Source organism: Seriola dumerili, unplaced genomic scaffold, assembly GCF_002260705.1.
Source record: "Seriola dumerili isolate Sdu_G_001 unplaced genomic scaffold, Sdu_1.0 BDQW01000169.1, whole genome shotgun sequence".
Taxonomy (NCBI): domain Eukaryota; kingdom Metazoa; phylum Chordata; class Actinopteri; order Carangiformes; family Carangidae; genus Seriola; species Seriola dumerili.
In genome coordinates, this window is record NW_019174424.1 from 2,694,817 (window position 1) to 2,721,440 (window position 26,624).

At 40.4% G+C, this 26,624-nt stretch overlaps 1 protein-coding gene across 7 annotated transcripts in view; it reads right to left on the reverse strand.

The window, feature by feature from the left end:
* The window catches only part of sun1 (Sad1 and UNC84 domain containing 1), a 28,165-nt gene extending 4,585 nt beyond the window's left edge, over positions 1-23,580 (reverse strand). Inside the window, exons 1-16 of one of the 7 annotated variants that reach the window (XM_022752484.1) lie at positions 23,444-23,580; positions 18,105-18,225; positions 17,557-17,654; positions 7,109-7,303; positions 6,680-6,927; positions 5,576-5,839; positions 5,265-5,399; positions 4,772-4,900; positions 3,873-3,956; positions 2,826-2,936; positions 2,538-2,657; positions 2,291-2,384; positions 2,026-2,084; positions 978-1,174; positions 505-780; positions 300-392 (exon numbers count right to left, since the gene is read on the reverse strand). In XM_022752484.1, coding sequence (XP_022608205.1) covers positions 300-392; positions 505-780; positions 978-1,174; positions 2,026-2,084; positions 2,291-2,384; positions 2,538-2,657; positions 2,826-2,936; positions 3,873-3,956; positions 4,772-4,900; positions 5,265-5,399; positions 5,576-5,839; positions 6,680-6,927; positions 7,109-7,303; positions 17,557-17,654; positions 18,105-18,116 — 2,115 coding nt within the window. In that variant the 5' untranslated portion in view covers positions 18,117-18,225; positions 23,444-23,580. Of the gene's footprint in view, positions 1-299; positions 393-504; positions 781-977; positions 1,175-2,025; positions 2,085-2,290; positions 2,385-2,537; positions 2,658-2,825; positions 2,937-3,872; positions 3,957-4,771; positions 4,901-5,264; positions 5,400-5,575; positions 5,840-6,679; positions 6,928-7,108; positions 7,304-17,556; positions 17,655-18,104; positions 18,285-20,182; positions 20,424-23,443 lie in introns of those variants that run through there. The other 6 variants (XM_022752490.1, XM_022752487.1, XM_022752486.1 and 3 more) reach the window with 6 other exon arrangements.
* Between the last annotated feature and the right edge of the window lie 3,044 nt (positions 23,581-26,624).

A 26,624-nucleotide genomic window follows, 5' to 3' on the forward strand; every position in this document is an offset into this window, starting at 1 on the left:
GAAAAAAACCCACTGACAGATGAACATGAGACACTATTGTCTCAAGAAGGAAAAGTTGCTTTGTCTAGTCAGCCTTCACAATGACTCCACTTAAAATAAACATTTGATGTAGCACAGCTGTTTCTTTGTATACAGACTTGGCACATTTACTGTGATGTTAATCAATGGGCGCTTAGTCTGTTAAAATAACAAAATAACTAACAAAAAATAAATTTTAAAAAAGCCATCTTCCCACATTTCCTCATGCATTCTGCAGGCATGATTTTTCAGTGTAAAAGTTGTGAATCTGATGTATGTACCTCAGTCTTGACTGCCAGAGTGTTCAGCAGCAATTCTAAATCAGCCAGCCGTGCTGCCTGACTCTCTTGCTGATGTTTCTGCTTCTCTGCGCTCTGCATGAACCAGGGATGAAGAGAAAACAGTGAGATGCATCTTAAGCAAAGGCGTGCTCTTGTAACTCAGCCCTTAAACTTTCAGAACCAACAGGTGTCCTTCTTCTCCTACCTGTGCCCTGTGTGTGTTCTCCTGTTCCAGCTCTCCACGCAGCACACCCAGCCTCTGTTCCAGCAGGGAGGACACCCACAATCCCAGGCTCTCCCTGTCGGTCTGAGTGTGTAGCTGCTCCCTCAGGGTGCTGTAGAGACCAAGAACGTCCCCATGACGCTGCTCCTGCTTTTCATCACCCTGTTGGACTCGCTCCCAAAGGAGGGCTAGCTGGCGTTCCACGCGTTCAAGACGCTCCAAGTCCACAGTGGAGACTGCCACTGGTGGAAGGATCGGCTGAGGCGGAGGAGAAGAATGACGGAGTGAACAGAGAGGATTTGTAATCATTTGTAATCACGGCAAAAGCATTATGGTCATTAAAAAAAAAAAGTCTTCAGTTGAAAATAGAAAAAGATAGTTCATGTAATGTGGTCATTCACATTATACTCACATTCACTCATTGATTTATAATAATACTTTGTCATTTAACTTACTGGTGCCTGTGAGACTGGGGTGGCTGGGGTCGGCTCCAGTGGAGTCTCTGGTGTGGGGACAGAGGCAGGAACTGGAGCCGAAGCTGGCACCAAGTCAGACAGGAGGGCAAAGGGAGACGCAGGACGCCACTCAGTTAGGTTTATGGCTGGGAGGTAGGCAAGCAGGGCAGCAGTGGACGGACCCCACAACCATAGAGCTGCATATAAACAATAGATAGTGGAGGTTAAACCTCACTCACTGTTGGTTGGTCAATCATAAAAAACTCATAATATATATAAACTTTTATCAGACCCTTCAGAAATGTAAATGTAAATTCTAGTGAAGATCATAGATACCAAACAGGCTGAATTGTGGGTAAATCTGTATAAAATAACACACAAATATCTAGGGTATTTACATTTACATGTACTGGAACAAGCACATGCAAAATTTACTGTATACACTGTGATACTGTCATGGTGAAAAGTGGAAAATAAAAATCAAGATTCAAGGGACCAGTATGTAAGTCGTTTACCAAGTCAAAATCAAGTCATGTCAAATTTTATGTATGTAGTCCAATATCATAAAAAACAGGTTTCCCTCAAGTGGCTTTACAATGTGTACAGCTTACAACATCCGCTGTCCTTTGACCCTTGAATCAGATAAAGGAACCCCCACCACCCAAAAAAAAAAAAAAAAAATGAAAATGAAAAAAAAAAAAAAAAAAAAAAAAAAAAAAAAAAAAAAAAGAAAAAGAAAAAGAAAAGAAAAAAGGAAAGAACATCAGGAAGAACAACTTCGGAGTGACCCATGCAACAATAGATGCTGTGTGTAGAGTGGAGCAACATGGTAAACAAAGAAGAAATGCATGTGTTTGGTGTGTAAATGTGTGTGAGCAGGGCTGAATCACAGAATGGAGTAACTCACTAGAAGCCCAGAAAGGCTGACCTGAATCTAGTACTGGATTTGCACGATACTCTAGGGATGCGTGCTGGTTGTAACATCTACTGCCTCCCTACAGACTGATTTTTGAAGCAAAGGAGCACTGCTGAGTTCTTATAAACTCACCAAGGAGGAACAGAAGAGGCAACAGGAGCAGCAGGAGCTTCCAGAGTTTGGGAAGGCATCTAAAAGACAGTCACACACTGGTTAGATTGATTAAGACCCCTTATAGACTGTTATGTTGTCACTTAACAAAGTGTTGTTATGAAATCATCAATTATAGCAGCTTTCATATTTTTGAAACCACTTAGTCATTAAAAATATCTATATCTCTCTTCTGTGTGTTGCAACACCCTCCTGCTCATAAGAAAAGTGGAGGAAGGACTCTTACCGTGTCAGAAAGAAGACGTTGAGGAGACACATGAGAGACACCAGCTGGTACCATCCTGTTGCAAGAAACCACAGAAGTCCCCTGCCTGCCTTCACTGGGCAGATTGAAAAAATATAAAAAAAAAACAAAAAACAAAAAAAAAGAAAACACATTCAGTCCAAGAATGAGAACACAATCAGACCATGTCGCCCAAGAAAGAAGCAGAAAAGGCATTTTTCTAAGAAGGTGAGAAAAGAGTGTCACTAACCTGGAGCTGCAAGGAGCATCCAGAACAGTGAAAGCAGCTTCTTTGCCATTGTCCCAGCCCCTGATCCCAAAGCTTTGCCTGCTCTCACCACACAGTAACCTGGCTGGAGGAGGCAGTAACCTGGAAGACAAAATGAGGAGAAAAAATTCAAACTGATGAGTTGCAGCACGAGTGGTTTATACCTATTAAAAAGGGTTGAGTTATAAGCTTATCAGTACTACACTTATCCTTGTAACAGTATATTTCTATAACAGACTGTTAGCATCATTAAGAGAAGTGGTGGTTAACCTGCATAAGCTAGGACGCTCCACAGTGCCCCCGCTAGGCGTTGAGGCCTGGAGGACTGTGTGAGGAGGATGGTGTGTGTCTCAGAATACTGCTTCCCTTTACAGTCATCACCTGTGTATGCCAAAATGATGGGTGGCAAGCAAACAGAAAACACAAAAACAAAGGACGTGTGAAATAATTTGTGAACATATTAGAAGAATAAAAAACTAAGTAACAAAATTCTACAAATGATCAAAAGAGAGTAAACTGAAATGACTCCAAACCAATACAACAAATTATATGTGTGCAATGAAAAAAGAAAAAACACAAGCGGGCCACTTGCACGCACATTGCACCATTTTGCAATATGTGTGATGGCACACCATGCAAAGCTTGATGAAAAGCCCTCATCCCTGTTGTCATTCCACAGCTGTCTCTACTGACTGACAAATGCCTTTCTTGTTTTTTCCTCTGCACTTTAACTGCTCAGTTTCTGGCCTCATTATTCAAATGTGACACTGGCTTTGTTCAGAGTGGGAAAAAGTGAACTCTATTGTCAGACTTTATTGTCAGCTGACTGGAGCTGCATTGCTCTGTTCATATTGTGTGTTATTTTTCCCTTTATTTCATTTCCATTATATATTATATATATATCCATTATATATATATATATATATATTTATTATTAATTTGGGTCCACTGTAAAAGTTACTTGACTTCTTCTGTCATAGCTGTGTCATTTCTATTATCCGTTTTTATTTTGTTTGTACAGCAACTGCAAAAAACTACAACAGACTAAAAGCAAGCAGTTCTTCAGGTCTGGAATAATTCCCCAGTAGTTTAAGTCTTGGTGCTAAACTGGCGACAAACTTGAGCGAAAGAAAATCATTTACAGGTCACGACGGTCAACATGCTGCTGACTAGTCAAAGCAGTTCACACAACCTCTGCTCGCTTCTCCTCACACGGGTCACGCATATTATTAACTCTGTCAATCACGGCTACAACAAGAACACAAGTACAGAGAGAAAGAGAGAACATGTGTGTGGCTTGTGTGTGCGTCTGCTTACACAGGGAACCATTGAGATTAAGATGTGATGTATCTTCAGTCACCAGATCCTTCACATTCATGCTCCCACAGAAACTTGAATGAGCTGCAACATACATACAATACATTTATTTACATAACAAAAACATGTTGCGTGTGAAAGGTTATGATAAAATGAGTGATGGATAAAAGAGGAGAGTAACGGCACAACTGTTTCTTCATGAAGAAAATGAGAATACAGGAGAATGAAAACACTTGACAGGATAAACACACAACTGCTAGAAACAAGAATAAAGAACTGCAGTGAAACCTCATGCTACAGAGTTGATACAATTCTTCTGCAGCTGTGAAAGGAACCAGCTGAAATCAGCAGTGTACTAGAAATAAAACTGACCTGCTGTCAAACACTGTGGGACATGGAAATAGGTGCATATTAGCCAAAACTTGACTTTTGTTTACCCAGTGTACACCACATCTGAGTAATCTTTCTAGTTCTGTTTGAGGTGTCATTTACGTGCACAGTTCCTCTTCACAACCTCATAAGAGCTCAAGGACTTGTACCAAAATGCAACTTATCATCTGACAGTTTTGTCCAATTTCAGGAAATGGTGTTTTGGGCGGTGCAGTTTTTATTTCATCTCTAGTACACTTCCTCCTTCAGGAATAGAAAGCTTTGTGTGAAAGTAAAGGCTAGATGGACAGAGAGAAACAGAGAGATGAAGTGACCCTTCACAGTCAGTTCCTCTTTAAAAGAAAGCCTACATATTTATCCCAATGTCAGACTCGTGCCTCCTTAAACAAAAAAGTAAGTGCTCAAGGAGGAGAGAAAATGGTAACAACAAAGTTTATTAATAGAAGAGCAGGAGAGGAGGTCAGGAGCTGTGACCCGTGATCTTTGCCCTTTGAAGAAACGCCTGGTACCTTCTCCTTCATAGCCATTAGCCCTGTGGCCCATCATCCTGTGGAGAGTGGTCTGCTTTAACAGCCACAGTTGGGACAAACTGGAGGACACCGCTTGTCTCATCGAGTCCGACATCGAAGCAACAACACCTGGTGACACAGCCGTCCACACATACTGTTAGTCAAAACGCACACTTGAGGCATGGCACAAAGAAGTACAAATAAAAATTGGGGATAGGATGAGGGGAAAGTGAAGTGGATGACAGAAAAATCCTCCTAAAATCTCCTGAAGAGACCCTGAGAGAAAAACGACAGGAAGCCATGGAAAGCCCAATAAGAGAAAAGGTAATAAGGTTACATGTGAAATAGAAATAGACCCAAGCAGAAACATTAAGAATGATGATGAGAAGCCTGCTGAAGATTTACAAATAGCTGGAAAAAAAAGAGATGAGTCTGAAATCTGGGAGAATGACAGGTATTGGATGACAAGCAAAGAACATCTCTTGTTGTATACCTTTTCCTGGAGGGCTCTTGGCCCTTGAACCCAGCCAGAGCACATTGTTGAAGACCAGGGTGACTAAGGACACTATGGGGGCCAGGGCTCGTTTGCTGTAGCGTATACACGTGTTAGACATAGACACCAGGACACCTGGAGAGAGACCACTACTAATTATATTCTCATTATCACAGCTGGAGTAAGATATGGACATACTGGTTTTCAATCATTGAGTTCCCATAATTTTAGCATACAGAAGGACAAACGTTAAAAAGAACAACAGTCTGCAATTCCAGTATGACATTTCAGTCCAACTTCACGCTTCTCACCTGTCTTGTTCCTCTGACTCCTGTCTCTGGAGTATATACTTGTGAAAGGTGAAGATGATGAGGAGAGGGCACCAGTGGACGCTTCTGCAGCCTGAGATGATGATGATGTTGATGATGAAGACCGTGTAATAAATGAGTCCATCTCCTGAGAGTGTAAAGAGCAGTCTTTGCAGATGTAACCATTGGCGAGCGAGGTGTGGGACTTTGACACACTGGCGTCACCGTTGACATTTGATGAACTGTGGTCAGCGGTGGAGCTCCTCCCTGAGGGAGAACAGCATGTACACAGATAAATAAGAGCCATTCATCAAAACACAAGGAAGTGGTTAAATGCATAGAAAATGAATGCAAAGATATTACTAACTATGCTATTGCTTTGCTTGGAATACTCTGCTGGAGTTACAATGAGCAGCAGACATTATCTACAGTGGTGGAATAAGTATCAAGATCTTTTACTTAGGTAAAAGTGTTTTTTTTTTTTTTTTTTTTTTTTTTTTTTAAATTGTACCATTGTTACTATTACGAACAAAGACTAAGTGATAATCTTACTTCAGCAAAAGTTTGCAAATATTGTTGGAAAAATGTTCTAATATCTAAAGAACAAGTATAAAGTATAGTCAGACTTTTGGGTCCCACTGTATAATTACTCACTATAAAGCCAAAATGGGCTTTCAGTGTTGCATTATGTACTACTAGATTTTTATTGATGCAGTAACATGTAAGCTGGTAGAGCTATTTTATGTGTTGTTTGGTGGTTTCATTTACTGTACAACAATGCACTATATCATCGTTATAGGTTTTAAAATCATCTGCAAAAGTAACTAGTAACTACAGCTGCTAAATCAAAAAATACAAAACATCCCTCAGAAATGTAGGGGAACTGAGACCCTTAAAATAATTCAATAATAACCAAGAATAACAGAATAGTTTATTCACTACATAACACTTTACAGTAACATATGAGTCAGCTAAAACAGGCAGGATATGCAGCTTATGTTTCTCTCAATCCCATCAAGTCAATGCTCAAAGATGCTCAAATAACATCAGCATTTTGCAAAATCATTAATGGGTCATTTGAGATGGAATCTATATTATTCCACTGACCCCAGTGTCCATCCACAGACATGGAAGTGGTGGTGGTGGTTGTAGTGATGGTGCGTTGTCTCAGTTGGGTCTGGTCCAGGATGGAGCTGTGCAGGGAGCCATCAGACACTGTGTTGCTTTCCTGAACGCTGCTGCTATTGTTAATCGGAGTATTAACAGCTGAGAAGGAGAGGGTTTTCCTTGGAGTGGCGACTTGGCTCAGGGATAAAGACAGTGAGCTGGATGGCTGCTTTCTGCTCCGCAGTGTCCTGGGAGAGCAGAGACGGCACACGAATAGAGATGTGAGTTTCGTTGTGTGACAGAGGCGGGTTGAGACGAGTAGAATGATGTTTAGACTCAAGTTCAAAGAGACGCAAATAAATAAGAATGCAGACATTTACTGATACTCTCTGGCCAGCCGAGTGCGTTAGTACCCATTGCATGTCTCACCGTGTCTCTCGCCTGGTGCTGGTGTAGCCGCTGCTGTTGCTGTGGTTCTGGGAGTAATCAGCCAGGCTCTCGTTGCCATAGTGACCGGCACTGGTCTGCAGACGCAGGCTCCGCCGTGACATCCTGGGCGATTCGTACACAGGAGCAATCTGGTGCTCCTTCTCAAACTCTAACGCCGCTGTGGAGTAGCTGGAGCTGAGAGATACAGGAGGGAGTAATGGAGTAGAAAGAGCAGGAAAGGTAGAAAGTGAGGGATAGAAGATGAAGAGAAAAAAAAAAAGTTTGATAAGAGGAGGCATTGCAACATAGTTAATCACTGGGTGGGGTAAGTTTTTAATGTCTGCTGCACGGAAATCCATTTTGAGACAACAAACAGGCCTCAAGCGAATTTCAACCTCAAATCAATACTGAATGGGGATATCCTGTACTTTTTCTGATGTGTGTGTGTGTTTTTTTTTTTTTTTTTTTTTTTAAATAAAAACAAACAAAACACAGGAGCGGACTAGCAGTGGGCCTGACAGGAAGTGAGTCAGTAACAAGGAAGGGAGAAAACAATAAAAAAAAAAAAAAGTACACTGTGTCTCTGACAGTCAAATTGGAAAAACGAGTCACATAAACACCCCAAAGCATGCAAGGCTGAAAGAAAAAAAGAACCTACTCCACTCACTGCAATCCAAAGCCAACCGTAAGTGGAAACACACCATGACTGTTGTAAATTTTGACTTTGCCATGCGTTGTGCAGCTGTGACTCACAGGGCCACACCCACCTGGCAGAGCGGGCCAACATGACTAACAGGCGACAGGGCAGCAACTGTGAAATACATTGGAGCTGTTATAGAAAATATTTCTAATGTCCTGCTCTGTTGATGTAAAAAAAGACATATTCTGCCTCCTTTCCCTGCTGTGGACAAGCAGGTAAAAGTTTGCAAAGTCAATCTCTTTTTTTCTTATTCAGTTGTGTTCACTCCCAGGTTACAATATTGGTGATGTGTGATGACTTATCATATGACAAACTGAACTGAAATGACCTGACCATGCTGCACTTTCTTTGCAGGCTGTGTACGCATGTCAGCTTGTCGTTCAACTAGGTCAAGCAGAATAACTCTAGACATGCAGGGGAGGGTGGATGAAGGGGAGGGGCAGAGCACTTTATCTGTCACTGGAGGACAGAGAACAAACTTCCTGTTGTGGAAAGCGGGGAACATCCTTGTTTAAACAAGAGTTGTTTGGTTTAAGGCACAAGCACAGAGTCCCTTGTCAGTAGTACATCAAGGCAGAGTCTTGCACAAAGGACAAACTCTAGATTGAGCACGGGCAGCAGTATGTACATGCATGTGTCCATGTGTACACGTACTGTGCATGTTGCTCTCTGGCCCTCCCTCCGGCTCTAAACCCTGAGGATTACACACTCCCACCGAGAGCCAATTATGTGCTTTTGTCCTTGCTCTGCCTCCTGCTCCAACTGGCACTTCTCTGAAACCATGACCAGGGCAGCACCTTTCCCTCTGCATCCTGTGGGTCTGACGAGCAGAGGTAGCGTCTACTGCTCCGCGAGGAGTGTGAATGGAAACGTACCAGCCCTTCTTATCATGTGTATTTATGTAGAATATCTGCTGTTTAAGCTACAATCACAATACCTCTATTTATTTCAAAGCTAATAGATTATCATCACCTTAACAGTTTAACACAACCCTTTACTGATGTCTGTCTGTCCCCCAAAAATAAAACTAATACCTTGGAGTTGCAAGATTAATCACTGCGTACTGGAAAACCAATACAACAGTCAACAGTGATATGGCTTCATTGCTTTAAAAATTGAAATGGCAACCAACAATTATCATAATTGATTCATTTGCCAATCATTTTCTTGATTACCGTAATCAATAACTTGTTCGGCCCATAAAATGTCAAAAAATAATGGAAATGCCTAGAAAAGTTCCCACAGTCCAAGGTGATGTCTTGACTGTCTTTTATCTGACTGTGCTCATGTATGACAAAAAAAAAAAAAAAAAAAAAAAAAAAAATAGCATTGAATCTTTACATTTCAAAAGCTGTGCTCAGCAAATGTTCGACCTTTTTGGTGAACAAATGACAAAAACAATTATTTGATAATCAAAATAGTTGACAATTTTCCGTTGATCTACAAACCTATAAAATCAAAAAGATTTTGCAGTTCCATTTACTATGAAACTCTTGCTCTGTGCTTGGGTGTGTGTATATGTATTGGTGTCTGTGTGTGACACACTCTTCTCCAGAGGGTTCTCAGTCACATATCTTGGAGCTAACAGTCAGTCCCTGAAAAAAAAGAAAATCTCATCCAGAAGGACTGTAAACATGCAGCGTTACCATACGATATATCTATGTCGCCACCAAACTAGGAGGCAGTAAATGACACTGACATTAGCGCTACCTGCAGGAGCAGTGTAACGAAAGTAATGCCGACTCATGCTGCTTTACTCACAGATAAACATCAAATTTTAATTTATGTACAATTAAACTATTAAGTAAAATGCGAGATTTAAGGCAACTGTTACAAAGGTAGCAAACTGTAGACGATGCATCTTGATATGTACTGAGAGGAACACACTGCCAGTTCACAGCAGAACCAGAGGGCGTTTAACGTGAAGTGAAGTCACTGCCACTCCCTGCAGGAGAAAACATGGGGACCCTTGAGGACAAAGTCTGAGCAAACGAGTGAGAAAACAAAGCAGTGTTGCTAAACACAGGTGGGCCAGATATCAACAGGACAATCAATTTTCCATCACATCACATTGCTCAACTTATTTGAAATTCAAATATTATAAAATAGCCAAATGAGTCAAAAAGCAGTTAAAGGTCTCACGTAGAAAGTGAGATTCCCATGTCTTTTACAAAGCAGGTTTAGATGCTATAAAAACACTGTTAAAGTTTCCAAGTGAGTGTCAAGTGAAAAGTGTAAAATATCCAGTGAGTCCAGCTGACAATGAGAGTGCTACAAAACAAAATCTTAAGAAAAAACCTTTGGGTTACAATACACAGCTGCAGGGAACACTGCTGAGTAACTACAGTTAATAAAGATTGCACCCAGTTTACATCCTGAGCCAAAACCAACTTCACTGTGCAATGGCTTCCTGTGTATACAAACAAACACACAATCGTACCAGAACATAATACTCAGCATTCATTGGTAATGTCACTGACATTACCCTGAGACACCGAGTGCCTGGGGCGTTGAAGCCCTGTCCAGGGAAGGGCAGGGTGTGTGTGTGTGTGTGTGTGTGTGTGTGTGTGTGTGTGTGTGTGTGTGTGTTAAGGAAAACACCTGTCTAATGTAACTTTCTGCCCTGCCTGACACCTCACACAGAATCACATAGATCTTTATTTCAACTATACAACCACCAATCCTCCATCTGTATTTCACGGTGCTGGCAACCATGTGATCCTTTAACAGACTAAATCAATGTTTAACTAGAATTACTGTCTTGCAGTTGTATGCCTCTGCCAAACAACCAAGTTGCAGGAAATATGGTCACAATCTCCCCTTCCTGAGTTACAGCATTTAATAATGACCAAAAGAGCTTTTGCAGAATATTATGATGTCACAGTGAAGTTTACCTTTGACCTTTGGATATAAAATATTATCACTTTAACATGTCTGATAGGAAAAATGATATATTGTGTCATAATATTATAATAATATAGTTGTGGCCAAAAACATATCTTGAGGTCACAGTGACCTTGACCTTTGACCACCAAATTATAATCAGTTCATCCCCAAGTCCAAATGGACATTTGTACCTTGAACTTGAAGAAATTCCCTCTAGCCAGAACTGAAATATCGCGTTCACAACAGACGTATGGACGGACCGACAACACCAACACATAATGCCTCTGGCCCTGGCTGTTGGCGGTGTGGAGGCATGACAATGAGTGGGCAGATCCCAGTCTGTCTCAGGAGCAGTAAACGACGATTAATTAGTTTCCTAACTCTTTTCAGTTGTTCTGGGCATTCAAATTGATCTGTGCTCCACTCTTGCAGGTGGCTCTCACGGCCCACATCAATGATATAAATAGAGATGGACACTACGCTTTCAGAAGTGCGAGGAGAAGACAGATAAAAAGACAGACAGTGTATAGGGAAAGAAGACCCTTCCATCCTGACTTTCAGCTTCCTGGAAGCTCTCCTTACATAACACTAAAGCTTTGATACTCTTCCCACATTCAGTGGGCGCAGCCGGCTTTCTTACAACGCACAAGTACACAAAGCATCAGATCAGATAGAACTCTACATGTTGGCAGCTTATGTTTTGTTTTTTGATATTTCACACACATTAGATACAACATTGTTACAATACGTGACCTGCAATAAACAGCAAAGTACTGAGATTCAAGTGCACTTCATAACCTACCTATAACTAATTACTATAATTGAAAGCTGTAAAACATTTAGTCAATTAATCGATTATATTTGCTCTATATTTGATCTTCTTCTAAGATAGCAAACTGAAACTGAACTGAACTGTTTTGGACAGTTGGTCAGTCAAAATCAGTCATTTTAAATCGGAAATTGTGACGAGCAATTATCACTATTTTATAACATTTTATAAACCAATAAATTAATAATGGAAATAATAGGAAGATTAATCAAGGATAATAAAATATGATCAGGTAAACTTTACAAACAAGTATGAAAGTAAGTCTCATTTATGCCAGATATGATCTATGTCAGACTTACAAAAAAATTTACATCACTTCAAAGTGCACATGCACAACTGGAATGGAATAAGATCTTGCAGACGGCCTCCAGATGCAGTCATTGGATCTCAGCCATTCATCCAGTTGTAAAGGCAACAATGATGAATGTGTTCAAATCATTGAGAAAGTATCTGCCCCTGGGGTGAAAGCACCATCAATTCAGCTTCTGCTCTTTAGTAGTTCCTCAGGATTTCGTACCCTGAAGACAATAAGAAACGATTTTTACAGTAACGTGGGGTTCACAGCAGGTGCCAAAACGGCTGAGGCAAAACCGGATTGTCATCATTTCTTTCAAATCTACCCAGAGTGCCACTGAAGACAAATCCCTCCATGACAAAGAACAAGTAACTCTAGTAACAACGCTTCTTGTGAGCAGAACACTTCCAGTTTGATTTGCTGCCACAAAAGGGAACTGCCATCCACCCACCTACTGCCTGCTTTGCATAGCGTATGCAAAAAAAAAAAAAATTGAGATTCCATCATAATTGACACAATGAAACATCAGGTTTACATGCAAGGACAATGATCTAGTTCTTTAACATCTACACAGCAGATGTGGTTTGCATTTGAACATGTCAACATGACATTTAGATTCATAAGAAATATTTCTCTTTGGCTTGCTGGTCCAGATATGCCTTACCTCTAATATGTTGGAAGCATAACTACTAGGGCTAATCTGGAACTAGGAAACATTTGTTTGATCAATTAAAACAGTTTTAGTTAAAATGATTTTATGGTAATCAACTAATCATTTCAGCTCTAATAACTTTATGAAGGTTTGACAAATTAAAAAAAAAAATTCAACAGTCAAAATGAAGATATAACAATGCCTTTCTGTTAATTCACATTCACATACATAGAAACTGATCTCAACAGGGCCCAGTCTGCAGTTCTGGGATGCAAGTCTATTGTAGTGAGTGCAATTAGGAACACAAGTGCCTCACAAAGCTTCAAAACCAGAAGCGTGGTTACAAAAGCCAGGTTGAATGCTTGCAAATAAACGTTTACCCTCACATGCACAAAAAAAGAAAAAAGAAAAACAGGGGGTGATGTTGTTGTTGCCAATGGAGCAAAAACTGCCAAGTTACTGAGAAACATTTGTTGGTTAGCCAGTGTGTACTGCACGTCTTTGTTCAACGGATTAAAACACAAACCATTTATATACTACAACATTTTACACATCCAAATGTGAACAGCCTGGAGTCAGACATCAGCTCTTTAATCACATTTATATTTTCTACCAGGGAGTCACTAACTGCTATCTCATAAAATGGAATTTGTTTGGTTGGCTCCATAATCCAATCACAACAACATTGTTTTTGTCCTGCATCTAATACACAGCACAGAATGGAAAATAGTGCAGGCACAAGCAAATGTGAGGCACCGGCTCTTTATCTAAATCTTCACGGGTTAGATCAGTGCCAACAACAAATAATTTTAGAGACTTGGGATGCTGTAATTTCGCTGAGGCGCACTGAGTATTTTGCTCACCTATTATCAACAATTGATTTACATCTCCGTCCTAGGACACTGGGACCACACTGCCTTTACTGAAATTATACTGTGCTCAGTGTTTTTTTGAAATTCAGCTGCGAGAGCCTCTGGAAATCTCTGAGGAAAATACCAGATCAGAGCACAAACGTACCACAAACTGTCTTCCTGTTTCCTTCGACTGCTACAGAGTAGAGAGAGTAGAGTCTTCTTTCCCTTGAGATGCTGAGGCCTATATTTACCAGAGGCCAGGAACTGGGAGTTTGGGACCAAGTGGAGTGCCTTCGAATTTCCATCCAACCATCTCTGGGTGGATAGGATTTGGCACTGTCACTAGGATCGTTCCAGCCCACCCTCATTTTCCCTCCCACAGACAGCACTTCCCTTCTGCCCCACTCTATCTCTGTGATGGCCACACTATGGCACTATAGTGTGCTGTTTCATGATGCTGTGGTTGCTATGGAAACCACACTAAACAGCCCTCTGGCTTGAGAGAAGCTGTGATCAGTAGCAGAAGCTGTACATGTATACTGTACCACTTCCAACAGACAGATGCTGTAACACAAAAAAACACAGTCCTGGCTAATACAGAAACAGAAATGTTTCCGACATGTACAATACAGTCAGCACATGCCGTATGCATGCAAGGAGTCTGTTTTTTTTTTTTATAATTTGCCAACAATCCTTTCATTGTAGTACTGACAGCTTGAAAAGTAGAGCAGTTATAGAAACACCTGCATTGTTGGGACTTTAACCCTCACAAGGAATAACTATGGACAACTGTCCAAAATCCAGCTGCTGTCATTTGCTTGGCACTTGACCAGTGGTGCATGTACTGCAACACACCCAGACCAGATGTCAAAACAACTGCGACAGCACCGTGAACAACAGCTATTCAGTTGGCACTCAGCTCAGGCCTGCTTTGGTTGCATCCCTGAACCTTGTCTTGTAGAGCATGACCAGCATATACAAATGTGAAAGCTCCTCAGGGTGAGGAGGTTGAGTTTATACGTCTTCTACTTTTTTGCTTTTGTGCAATAATAAAAAAAAAAATTCTTACATGAGTTATCAGCTGCTGCTGTTCAGTCAGCCACATAAAGTAACTCGATCACTGCTGCTGCTTACTACTGTCACAGTTCAGCAATCACTTGTGGGGGAAATACACTCCAACCAGAGGCCTGAGCTCCAATGACCCACTTCCTCAATCATAAAATATGAAGGATCTGTGTGAGTCAATACACAGCACACACATGCCTGCTTTCTGTGAGGACATAGGTGTACTCAGCCTACATCTCAATATTCAACTGCAGAGTGTAAAGAACCACTGCATCACTTTGGGATGCAAAAATCACAAATCTTGATCAATGCAGTACTTCTCTAAATTCTAGATATTTTTTTTTGCATTGACGGTGTTTCAGGCACATCAATCCACCTTCTTCTCTGAGGGTTTTTCTCGGTTGATAGGTTGTAGTTTTGTCTAAATAGCTTCACTAAGAAATTAATTTTTATTTTTCCCCTCAATGAAGCTGTATTTTGTGGAAAAAAAAGCAATTGATTATTTTTATTATCATTTAATGTGCAGATTATTTTCTCTATTAATCGTTAGTCTAGGAAATGTTAATAGTGGATTAAAATGCTATTTCGTTTCTCTGAGCCCATTGTGACACTTTGAATTTGCTTGTTTTGTCCGACTAACATTCCAAAACCTAATGATCAAACAACAAGGCCGTACTTCTTGAATCTACCTTCTATCTACCAAAAATAGGCTATAAGAGAATGTGGGGTGAAACCTTGCAGCCTCCCTTACTGAAACCACTGAATCAGACTTATAGAAACTAGAGTGAGAGCAGCTGTAAGGAAGTGAGTGCACAGAACTCTCCTTTCTTCTTCACTAAAATAAACCGTATAGGGATACAAATAAATAAAAGCATCTCTGTGGCTGTATTTACAGTACTAATTATATTAACTTCATGTTGGTGGCCTGGGTTGTAACGGCCTCTCCCTGGGGTGTGGGAGTCTCCAAAGAGCTCTGAGTGTAGATGGAAACAGAACATGATTGGCTGGCCTCCTCTCCCTCTTTCTCTTTGACCATTCAATGCCACAAAACTTGTCACTGCTCTTTTGAGTTTTGACAACAGATGGGCCAACGGTTTCTGTCACCTGACGCCCCCCGTCTCTGCAGGCTCACTTGGATCCACTGTGGGCCATACACACATATAGTATGCAGACACCCTCTTTAGTCTCAACACAATCAGCTGTCAGATTCTGAAGGGTTGATATTTCTGAGCTTTGAACAAGAAGCAAATACAACTACATTTACTTAGAATATAAGATGAGACAAAGACATGTAAATGTCTTCTTCAACTTATTTGAAGTTCAACAAGTTTGTTTCTCGTGAGAGTTGATAATTCATTAGCCTTTCAGCTGCAATAGACGCAGGCTAATAAAAAACACAGATCTCTCAACTAGCTAGTCAAGAAGCGTAAACTATTAGTCTAATCCTGGGATCAGGGCCACCGTTGTGACTGTGAGGTTCATTAATAGCTTCTCAGCTGACTGCATTCAAAGGAACACGATTAGCTTGTTCCAGCCTTTCAGTCTACCTGGTAGATTCCAGCCGGGTGTCAAACAAGCTTTTGTGCTTTCATCTCACTGTGCCTCAGTCCAGTGTGACTCATAAGACTAGTTACTAAGACTGGATTTCACATAGCTGGAATGCACTTTGCTACAAAGCTGACCTGAAATCATGAGGAGATGAAGTTGTAATTTTTTTGCCATTTATATTGTGATACAACATCGACCTCAGTCGCTACTATATTACCTGCTATTCTACATCAACATGAAAATGCCCAACAGGCCAGGCAGGCCACTGTGCATCAATACCATTCCCACAACCTATAAATAATGTGTACAACTGTCACATAATATGACACATAATTACTTAAAGAGACTGCGGCCTGAACTCAGCTGGATGGGAAAGAGCAAAAAGTACTGACTGCAGTTTTCACAATGTGCTCTGCATTTCTGCAAGACACAGCTGTAAACCTAATGACAGGGCTCTGTTCAAACTTGATTTTTCTTTTCTTTTTTTACAAGACACATGCATACTTTCACTTAAACGATGGTTTAAGTGAAAGTACGCAATAACTCTTCCTTTCCCTAAAGTTAGAAAGTGAGTTAAACAGGGCAAGGTGATACTTAATTTCCTGACCTACACACCCAAATGCCTTTCTCTGTACTGAAAGCTGCCGGCATCAAGAGTGACAGCACTGGAGACAACAACATTCCTCCACACGCACAGACCTTCCTGATGAAGTGTCGGCCACACCTACAGTATGAGTTGCAGTGACGAGGAGAAACAAGAAACAATGCGTAGATGAGTAGCAAAACGGGAGGGGCTATTGTTATAGAAATTATGTTCAATCCAAAACTGATCGTGACGCCTTTAAATCCTCAAAGGCTGCAAAAAAGTAGAAGTTAGCTAAGGCAACTCGATTCTACAATGTAGTAAAAGTATGTATAAAGCAATCTAGGGTACATGCTTTTTTTATTTTACCCTGTGCAAGCCTCCCCAATTCCCCTCTAAGCATAGAAACACACACACCAACTAAATCATGAGGCTGACTCATCAAAACCACAACCACATGATTTTTTTTGGAGGAGACTAAACTGATTTACAAAAGCTCTAAAAGTAAAAAAAAATAACAATGGAATCTGACTAAAGTAATCTCATGCTGTAACAGTATTTGCAGCCTCTTGCCAATTTAACGGTAAATCTAATCTATATAATTGCAGCTCTGAGTCAGCTGAGAGAAAGGAGGCTCGACTATCAAAGAACGCTGCATCCTAAAAGAATATAGTCGAGTCATTGCTCTTAAAGATATTGTCTTTAAACAGCAAACAAACCAACACAAAAATAGTGAATGTAAAACAACATTTGGAATAATTTGGCTTTCATTATATGATACCTTCATAATGACATGAGTAAAGTGACCAGTTATTATAATAGCAGTTCAGGTTAACAGTGTTCAACAGCATAAACAAGACAAGAGCAAATGGAAAATGAAGTAGCAGGTTGATGCCAAACTTCCAAAGCCTCATTTTGAGTTAATGCTATGAACTGCCTGGGGTCATAAATGACAAATAGGGTGTAACTGAACTGGCATAGGCTTGACTGTTGGATGCTGCAGCAAGTGTACAGCAGCACAGCACTGAGGTCTCACCTGAGAGAGTAGGTATAGCCGGTGTTCTCTGGAGCACACTGTGGCGGCGTATATGTGTGCAGTTGTGAAAAATCCATGGTCATTCTTCTTTGTTTAGACTGCAAGAGTCAGGATGTAAGGGACAGAACTCTTTAAGCCAATGCTGACATGGTGGAAAGGGGGGGGGTAACAAGCACAAACTAACTTCCATACACACTCACAACAATGCATGCACTGCCTTGTTCAGCCTGTCTCTTGCAGACAAATTAGTTCTAATAATGAGCTCAAGTTCTGCCACTATAACTGCATCTTAAAAACAGATTCAGAGCCGCATCTACACATTAAATGCAATACAGCACTGGAAAATTCCCTGCCTCTTCCCAAATCAATTCTAGCGCTTTTCACTGGGCTGCTCTCCAAAAAAAAAAACACAAACACCAGTTACTGCTATGCTGTACAACCATGTCAGAAAGCCCAGCGCCTGCAGGCCCTGACGAGAGCCGCTGGACTCTGGACATTCCTTTTCCCCAGGAACACAACAATGCTACTGTGGACAAGAGCTGGCCGACCTCTTCCTGCATGTTTGCTCTGGTTGGTAGTTGACGGAGGCCACAGACGCCACTGGAGCTGTAATGAATGACTCGTCTCTTCTCCCCTGGTCGGCAAACAGGCGGCAACTGACAGGAATGGCTGGTAGAGAAAGGAAAGAGACAGTGACGATCCTCTCTTGCCTTTGTATTAAGCAGACTCCTCACAGGGACAGCTACTCCTACAGTGACGCTTGGATAAGCTCCACACACAGAAAAGGCAGTATTATGAAACCAAGTAAAACAGCTAGGGGTGGGGCTGAGTTTTAGGTAATGGGCGGGAAAAAATCTCCAGACTATGCAAATACTATGTTACCATGATACACTCAGTTTATTAGGCACGCCTAGCTAAACCTAGTACAGTCAAATAAAACTCCTGAAATAATCCTACCTTCATGAAAGTTATAATGCCCAGTTTCTGTTGAAACTGTTACAGAGGTGCTGATTCAACTTCATACCGCGTTTTGAGGCTGTAGTTTGTGGTGCTGTTGAATTATACCGTTAGTTACAGTGACAGCAGTTTCTATTATTTAGCTTTCCCTTTTTACATCAGTGAAGGTAGGCTGAACAACAGAAACACCTCTCTGTGTAATGCTCTACAGTTCAACAACACAACAAACTACATCCTCCAAAATCATACAGTTCAACTGGCAACTGAGTGTATATTAGCAGTCAATATTGCCAAAAGTCAGCTGTGGAAATGCAGGTTGAAATGAGGTGATTATAGTCAGTTCTTATGAAAAAGGTTTAACCCTTGCTCTACATAACATTAAGCATGAAATAACTATGGCTGACTGATTTTACATTTCTGGTCCTAACAAGCTGTAAACAATGAAACCATGTAAAACCACACTATGATATCTAACATATCATGAGCAAAAACGAACTTCAGCTTCAACTTCTTCACAGCTATTCAATCAAACAGAGGGAGGATGCAAAGACCGCGCGGCACAAAAAAACAGATGGCTTTTCCTAAAATCCACCACAGAAATCTCCATAATAATCTTAATCATGTTTCAAATCCGCATCCAGCCGAAAAGAGGGATAAGCATAAACAAATATCCAAAAGCCATGGGCACTGCTTTAATTCAGCCAGGATTAGTTTTTTTGACTTGTCAACTGGTGCAATGAATCATGATGCAATCGCTCAATGTGGGCACTCCAAAATTAAATACCAACCTCCTACTGTGCATCAGCTGAGCTAGAACTGCTGCAGGATGGACTGAGAATAAGGGAGAGCACTCCTAACCATCAGCCTAATTAAACTGCAGTCCGACCACATGTACTCAATGAATTGCTATCTGTGTTCTCCAGCTTTTATTTCAGCATGTGACTGGATCTTTTTTAGTTATAATATGGCATTTGACGCTTGAGCTCATCATTCAGGAGAAAGCTTGAACAATAACAGACCATGAGGACATCCCCACAAACACACACACCTACAGTCTACACATGCTACACAGTGACACATTTTACAGTCCTGTATTTCACCTCGCACGTCTTTGCTGGCTCCTTTACGCAAACTACCTGCGACGAACAGCGCAAACAACGGAGTCCTGCGACTAATAGTACTCCTACTGTCAAAACAGTGTTTCAGACCGGTGCTGTTTGAAACACATATTTAGTTTAATAATAACTGCACATACTGTCCGGCCAAATGACATATAAGTCGTTACATTCTCACACTGCCCAGTGCTAAATTTAGACACCATGTATTTAGTCAACGCCGTCACTCATGAAAGCACTGACTTACAGGCTTGTGCAACGACGCACTATTCACATTTCTTATCATAACAGGTGCATTCAGCATTTATAAGTTAAAACACACAGTCCCCGGTATCTATAAATGACGGATAACATATTAAATGTGTGGTTATGTAAAAAATCACTGTTGAAAATAAGGCCTGAGAAAGCGTTCGCTGCCAAAACAGCTGTGGGTAAAGGAGCTCAGCAAGGACAAAATATATCAAAATTAAAGGAAATGACACAATCACTACATAGAATTACCCCTACATTAACCTATAGGATGTTATTTATAGTAGTAGGCTATGTCAACTTGCCCGCGTGGTTAGAGTCCATGTATGTTGTTATTCTTTAAGAGCGTAATCCTAATGAACAACATCCACACATTATTGTCACGGAAGATGCGCAAACTTCCGCCAGCATCCCGACGCACGGAAACCCAATGGTTGTTTATTCCTGTGGACCAACAGATCCTAAACGTTATTATTCTAGTAGAAAGACAAAAAAGTTTGCAAGTAGCTAGTGAATGTTATGCTAGTGCACAACAAGCAGATTTCCAAAATGGCTTCCCGGGCGTAACAAAGCCAGAAGGATCGCTGCCGATCTGATCCTCCCACTTCCAGGCCCTCTATTGTCGGCTAGGGCGCACACTTTAAATCTATTGGAGGAAAGCAACACTGTTGTAACCGCATGCACTGGACAGCTGCTGGGGCTCCGTGCATTGAGAGGAATCACACTATTGTTTAAGTTGACGTTGAACTCATACTGAACGTCCCTGCATCACATCTCTAACCAAAAAAACAACAACAACCTAATTAATGATATTATTATGATGATTATGGCATGTAAGTAAGTAGCTGATACAGCTCACCAATTTATTTCTTTTACCAATCTATTTCTTCTACCTGTGAGAACGTGAAGGCACCCAATCACATTATTTATTAAATACATTTCTATAATTACTAACTAAATCTTCAATTATTTGTTTGTTTCATAATTTTCTATAAAACCCCTACCTGAAGGGAGTTTATATTCTGCAACTGAAACTTAAAAACTTGAACACAGTGGGGACCCACCAAACTTGAACACGGTGGGGACCCACCATGTTCAAATTTTTAAGTTTCAGTTGTAGAATATAAACTCCCTCTGGTCCCTCAACCCCCAGGTTTTCAGCCAAATAAATAAATTGGCCTAATAGAATTAAAGTAAAACAGGACAAGGCCTTAGTTTTAGCTCTGCCCTGTGTAGTTTGTGCCCCATTAAACACTGAGACATACTTGGCTCCAATCTAAGACTGCAGTAAGAGGGAAAAATTAGTCAGTATTGTTGCAACATTGTTACAAACAATAAACCATTGCACTAATGTAACAGAAAAAGTTATTAGGGTCCTCTCTAATAGTTCAGTCATTATGAAACAACACAATGAAAGATGTATGAACTCACAAAAATGTGTTAATTAACCTAACAGCGGGTAATGTACTGCTGATTACTCAAAAAAGTCTGCAGTGTTGTAAGTGTATTTCGGGATTTCCTTGTATTGCTAGAGAAAGGCAGTAGACCACAGCGTGTGATAACTTAGATAAAGCAGAATAACCCTTCCTGTTTTTGTCGATAAAGCAACTATCACTTTGAGAAATTGCCTGTTGGAAACCTGAAAATGTATGACGTATTGGCCCTAAACTCTGCTTCTGGAGTAGATAAAGAGTTTACCCTTTCTGTTTAAGGATACGCAAAGGGTAGAAGCAGCAAAGACAATGCAATGATGCCAACAAAGCACAGCTCATATACCAACCACTGATATGACATGCTGATCAATGGTGCTTGATATCATGGACATGTCAGACGTATGGAATGTGAATAAATGGTTGAATGTTCATAACTCAATAAAAGTGTTTGTGGTAGAGGCCGCAAACTGAACCCACAAAAACATAAGAGATCTTATATTAACACTGACAAGAGCAACACATTTCCCTCAGCACTTCTTGGCTACAGTACAAGCTGTGCCCAAAGCTTTTTTCCCCCCTCTTCAACACAGTGCTTCATATTTGGCCAAAAGATGAAAGGAACTGAAAATATTAACAGACAGCTGCTGGCATAACACCATTCACTGATAACTCACACAGACAATGTGTAAACAAATATTTACTAGAGCACTGCAGACAGATTCAAATTGTATCACAACCAAAAGGTTAATCATTTTGCCAAATCAAACAATCTCCTTTACAATCAAATCCGGATCGAGAATAATCACACTGCTAAGACCCTTATTACTTCTTTATTTGGCCTGTAACAAACAAATACTGGGGAAAAAAGAAACTACCCAGACAATTCACAGGAAAAGAGAAAGACCACTGTCAGAGGAACATGACAAGTCAAGTTAAGTAAAGTTTCCTTAGAGGGCTCGACAATGTCCTATGATATTTATACATGGGTGGTGTGCAGCAGGATGGCAAAACAGCTTAAAACTGGATGTCTCCGATCTGAATCCTGTCAGCACCAGGGGCACTGATTTGCAACCGACCTCTGACCTCTCTGCAGCTGAAGGAGGAATTTTTTTTCACACACAGGCATGAATCTGAATTCTATAATTGAACTGATGAGAGCAAATAAGGTATTGGGTGAGGCGCCACCTGCTGGACAGAAGTCTGGACACTAGATTTAGACAGACTTTGGATCCAATCCCACTGCAACCTTTGGACGTCAGTGGCAGAAGGCGGGCTATCCCTGTGCCAGAGAGTAAACAACAGGATTGTTCACACCCATAGGCTGTATATAAAAAAGGCTCACACCCTGTGTCTCAGCCAAGATAAGAGCCCCAGCAACACTTTTTCATTCAGTATCCATCATGCATTTCTTAAAGCCAGTCACTCTATGTCTTTAACAGCCAAGGACCTTGGACCCTGGAGAAAACTTTTTGCACATGCAAGACGGTAGCTAGATAATGCCATAAATGTATGCAAGACATTTATAATCACAGTTTACACATAGGCAAGTACACGTTTAAGTAAAAAAATAAATAAATAAAATAGGCTGCCCTGAAGCACAAAGTTTGTGTGACAGATTTAAACAAAAAAGGAAGTATGCAAGCTTCGCATGGATGCTCTCCCCTCTCTGATGTAGAGCTCAAGGAAATAACCACAACAGGCAAGAGGCGTCAGCTCAAATAATAACCCTCCACATTATTAATACAGTTAGTGAAAGTAGTGTGTTCAACTAGTCTTTCTCTCTAAAAGAGACCATTATAGATAGAAAGAAATTAGCCTACCTAGCGTCTTGCTACTGCACCGGTCAGGAAAAACAAAAGCTGGATTCAATCTCTAGCCTTGTCTAAATGCTTTCCTGTATGTTCATATGCTTCTTATCAGTACAACCTCTGCAGATAAGACTTGGACCTACTGTACAAAAACCCTAGGAAGACACAACACGTGCTCAACGAAAAAAAAAAATACGGCATCATAGACCAAAACGTTAAAGATATAATCAGGAAACCTAAGAAGTTGTAGCAGCTTTTCATGACAGTTCAGGATAGCACACGTGAATTTAATTGAGTTATCAATGCAGAAGTTTAAACTACTCACATGTTGACTCTGACTGCGGATTAATGCGGGTAAACGCCGGAGACTGTCAGATTGGTTTATCAAGTAGATAGGTACATCCAGTTGGTTAAAGCTTCACAAACAGTTGCACATTTACTTCCCTGAAAAGAGGACCTTGCTCCAACGTTCGCCTTTCCCGCACACAGTCATATTTTCCGTTGCGACCCCAACGTCACATGCGTCAGTCCTTATTTGGTAAAAATGACCAAATATGGGACCAGTCGCAACGCCTTGAAACCAAACTGGCTTTCTATATAGAACAGCATCGCTTAGTGGCCACTGACATAAACAACAACTAACTGAATAAATGAAGACTAAAACACTAGGAGCCGCGCAACTAATTACCTTATCAGTCAATCACTCAATTTACTCACTAAATTACTGCCTCCTTTTTTGCATAAGAATCTTTCAGGGTGTTCAGTAAGAGATGCAGTGGGCTAATTTATATAGGCTCCTACAAAATTATACACTGGCATTTTAATTGCAAAGACTAATAATTACCAAGGAAAGCTTTGGTCTCACTTTTTAATGTATGTAAAGAAATAAACATCGTAGAATGAAAATATTCATACTTTTTTTAATAATAAAATGTGCTTTCCAATTTACATTGCATTAATGTGTATTTTATTTGTAGCCTACTTTGTGCCCCTTCTTTGTCTTTCATCTGTTTTCCACTTATTTAATTGGTTTTGCTTATTTCACCTGGATTAACGACTATATGTGCCCCCCCCCCACACACACACACACTAACACTAAAAATACTGCTTCTCTGAAGTCTGCGTGTACTTGTTTCATGTCTCTGTCAAGACTTTGAGTTCACAGTATTTTGAGACCCCTGTTCAAAGACCAAAAGCAACTCAGTCTCTGAGCAATATTTTTAGACGGTCAGAGAAAACCTGAAAAACAGGACACCTGTCATTTGTGGAATGATGGTGATGTGATCCTATTGTCCCTGAGATCACGTGACCACCTTATGTGAAAGGGAAGATGATTTAGCTTGTGCACAGCTAACTGCTCTGACTATTCATCTCTTTTTAGAGTGAGAGCCCTGTAGGTTCACAGTGTAGCTACATGTTTGATCTTCAGTTACTAACTATGAAATTCTTAATTTTTGTAATGTATATGTGCTATCTTCTTCCTGTGCAACCTGAAGACATGAATCGCTGTAAGTACATGAAACATTACACTTCGGTTAACTTGGTTTAACCAGTCATGATAGTATTTGTAGTTTGGCTAGTCTTGGACTCTGTTGGATAGTGGCTCTAGCCTTTTGACTGTTTTCTTTTTAACAGATACTTATTGTGAGAGTTGTCTAACAGCAGCACAAGGTATGGTGGATAACAGCTTGCCTTAAAAGCAATGGTTTAAAAATGATCAAGACCAAATTATCACTTTTTATAATTCAATGTTTCTCATATGACTTTGTATTTTCTTCAAGACATAGAAAGTAAATAACAACACATGCATACTGCCCTTCAGAGATTGAGAAAGCCATGAAGGAAGTCCCAGCTGAGAGCAGACAGACAGTAGCTAAGAACCTCATCAGTGGGGGTGTGTGTGAGAAACTGCTGTCCTACAAACATGACCATATCTCTAACGACAAACTGATTTCTTCTTGCATTCACTTGTTAGGTAAGGTCAGGATGAAATAACAATGAATTTGCACAGTGATTGAATTTTTACAGTTTAATGAACCTTTTTTTCGTGAATTCCCATTCAGATTCTCATTATGACCAGTTCCATGCAGCTTTGGTGAATAAAGAACCAAAGAATCTGGACATAGTCCTGTGTTATGAGCAGTCCACAGCATGTGTAGGGGTGAAACGCCAGTCTTTTCAGGTAGGCTGTGGGTATATTGCAGATTGAGAAAGTATTATCTATGTAATTAGAATAAATTGACAACCTATCCTATGACAACTAACACTGTTTAACTTTTGTGACAGGATTCCAAAACCACTTTCACAGAAAGTGACATTCACGATCTGCTTCAGGACAACAAGGAAAATGTGCGCATTGCTAAGCCTACATATTCAGGTTCACCTGTGCACTCAAGAGATGAGTTATGAAAGCAGCAACTTTAATTTTGCTTGCCACTGTTGGAATGTGTGATGGCTAGTTGTCATGATGTCACTATGTTATGTGTCATTATAATAAAGATATTATGGAAAGATAGAAAAGCATTTTATTGAAAACCTGGACGGTACATTGTACCCATTACAGCCTGTAGAACTGCACATGGCCTCAACTTTCTGCAGTGTAAAATCAGCGAGATAAGCTTCAGACTCGCTATACTTCATTTTAGAATTATTCAGAGAAAATATTTTCCATTTGTTGAATACACTGTGTCCAATTCCAATTCTCAACTGATCCCCCTTGTCCCCTAAACCCACCAACTGGAACTTGTAAGTACTCCATCTATTTAATAAGTGCAAGGAGATCAAGTAAAGAAGCGCACCTAAAGTGCATAGTAAGTGCTAGTTAGACATGTTAGGGTGTTAAGGGTGTTAGGAGAGGAGGTGCTCTCAGAAGGGATGAGTATTCAAGAGATTCTTGAAGATAGAGGAACGCCCCTGCTCTGATAGCATTCAGTAGCTTGTTCCACCATTGGGGAACCACAAATGAGAACAGTCTGGACTATGGATGCCTTGTGTGCAGGAATGGCAATGCCAGACAACATTCCTTGGAGGAAAGCAGTGGCCAAGGAGAAACATAAGGCTGTATTATTGATTTCAAATACATGGGTGCAGACCCAGAAGTTACTCTGAAGGCAAGCATTAGTGACTTGAATTTGCAAATCCTTAAATTAATTTGGGTTTAATCAGTAGGACTAGGGCCATGTGAAATTCCAGAATACTAAACAATGCACAGGGAGTGGCCCCTCACATATTTTTTTATGGTCCTTATGGATTAAACTTGTAATGAACAATATTTAACTATCCTTTCGATGGTAAAAACCGGTATAGTAGTAGTAAGCAGTATATAAACACATAAATGGTTTATAACACGTTATAATGTAGTCGTGGTAAAGTATTTATTTATGTATAACTCCTCCCGTGAGCACTAATAAATTAAAGCTAGTGTATAAACAGATAATGATATAGTAAAACAAAATCTATTTTAATTAGAGAAGTCATAATTGTTGACAAACTGTAGATTAACAAAC